We start from the raw sequence: 648 nt of genomic DNA, 5'->3' as shown, positions 1-648 counted from the left end.
ACATCTATATATATATATATATGTATATATAATATCAACTGTATGTGCTGCCCATATTTATGTTTGTGTGTTTTTTTTATTTATTTGTTTTTAACTTTAAATTTATTATTTATATATTTATTTGTCTCTATATTATTTATTTGTTTTTATATTTATGTTTATTTTCTTTTTTAATTTATTTATTTGTATTTATATTTATATTTATTTTGTTTACCTGCAAAAGAAGAGAAGGGGCGCCGAGCTGTACACCCACAGCTGCAACATCCGTACAGAAGAGAACCTTCAGGGGTGTATGTGTTGTTTGTGTAGAATTTATATTATTTATATTATTTATATTATTTATTTTATTTATTTTATTTATTTCATCCATAGATTCAGGTGTATCTGCAGCAAAAGCATCCACAACAACTCTTCTCTTCTCTGTAGATAGACGGCTATGCAGCGCATACACCGCAGGAAGGGGGGCCCCCTCAGGCCACCACTTTCTTTGGGGGCCCCCCTCCCCGCAGAAGAGTCCCGAAGCTGCTGCATCAGCATCCCTGCTGCTGCTGCTGCTGCTGCTGTTGCTGCTGTTGCTTCTGTTGCTGCTGCTGTAGAGATGTTGTGTTTTGTTTATTTGTTGCATTTGTTTTGTCTTATCGAGAATTT

General features: G+C 34.6%; 1 protein-coding gene across 1 annotated transcript in view; it reads right to left on the bottom strand.

Annotated features, from left to right (window-relative positions):
• Positions 1–612: 612 nt before the first annotated feature.
• Positions 613–648, bottom strand: part of EMH_0010840 (helicase conserved C-terminal domain-containing protein, putative) — a gene marked incomplete at both ends in the record, with an annotated part of 1,113 nt that continues 1,077 nt past the window's right edge. Inside the window, 1 exon segment of the mRNA XM_013499062.1 lies at positions 613–648. Coding sequence (XP_013354516.1) covers positions 613–648 — 36 coding nt within the window.

This window comes from Eimeria mitis, genomic scaffold, assembly GCF_000499745.2.
Source record: "Eimeria mitis Houghton genomic scaffold, Emh_scaff396, whole genome shotgun sequence".
Classification (NCBI taxonomy): domain Eukaryota; phylum Apicomplexa; class Conoidasida; order Eucoccidiorida; family Eimeriidae; genus Eimeria; species Eimeria mitis.
This window is presented reverse-complemented; position numbering and strand designations above follow the sequence as displayed.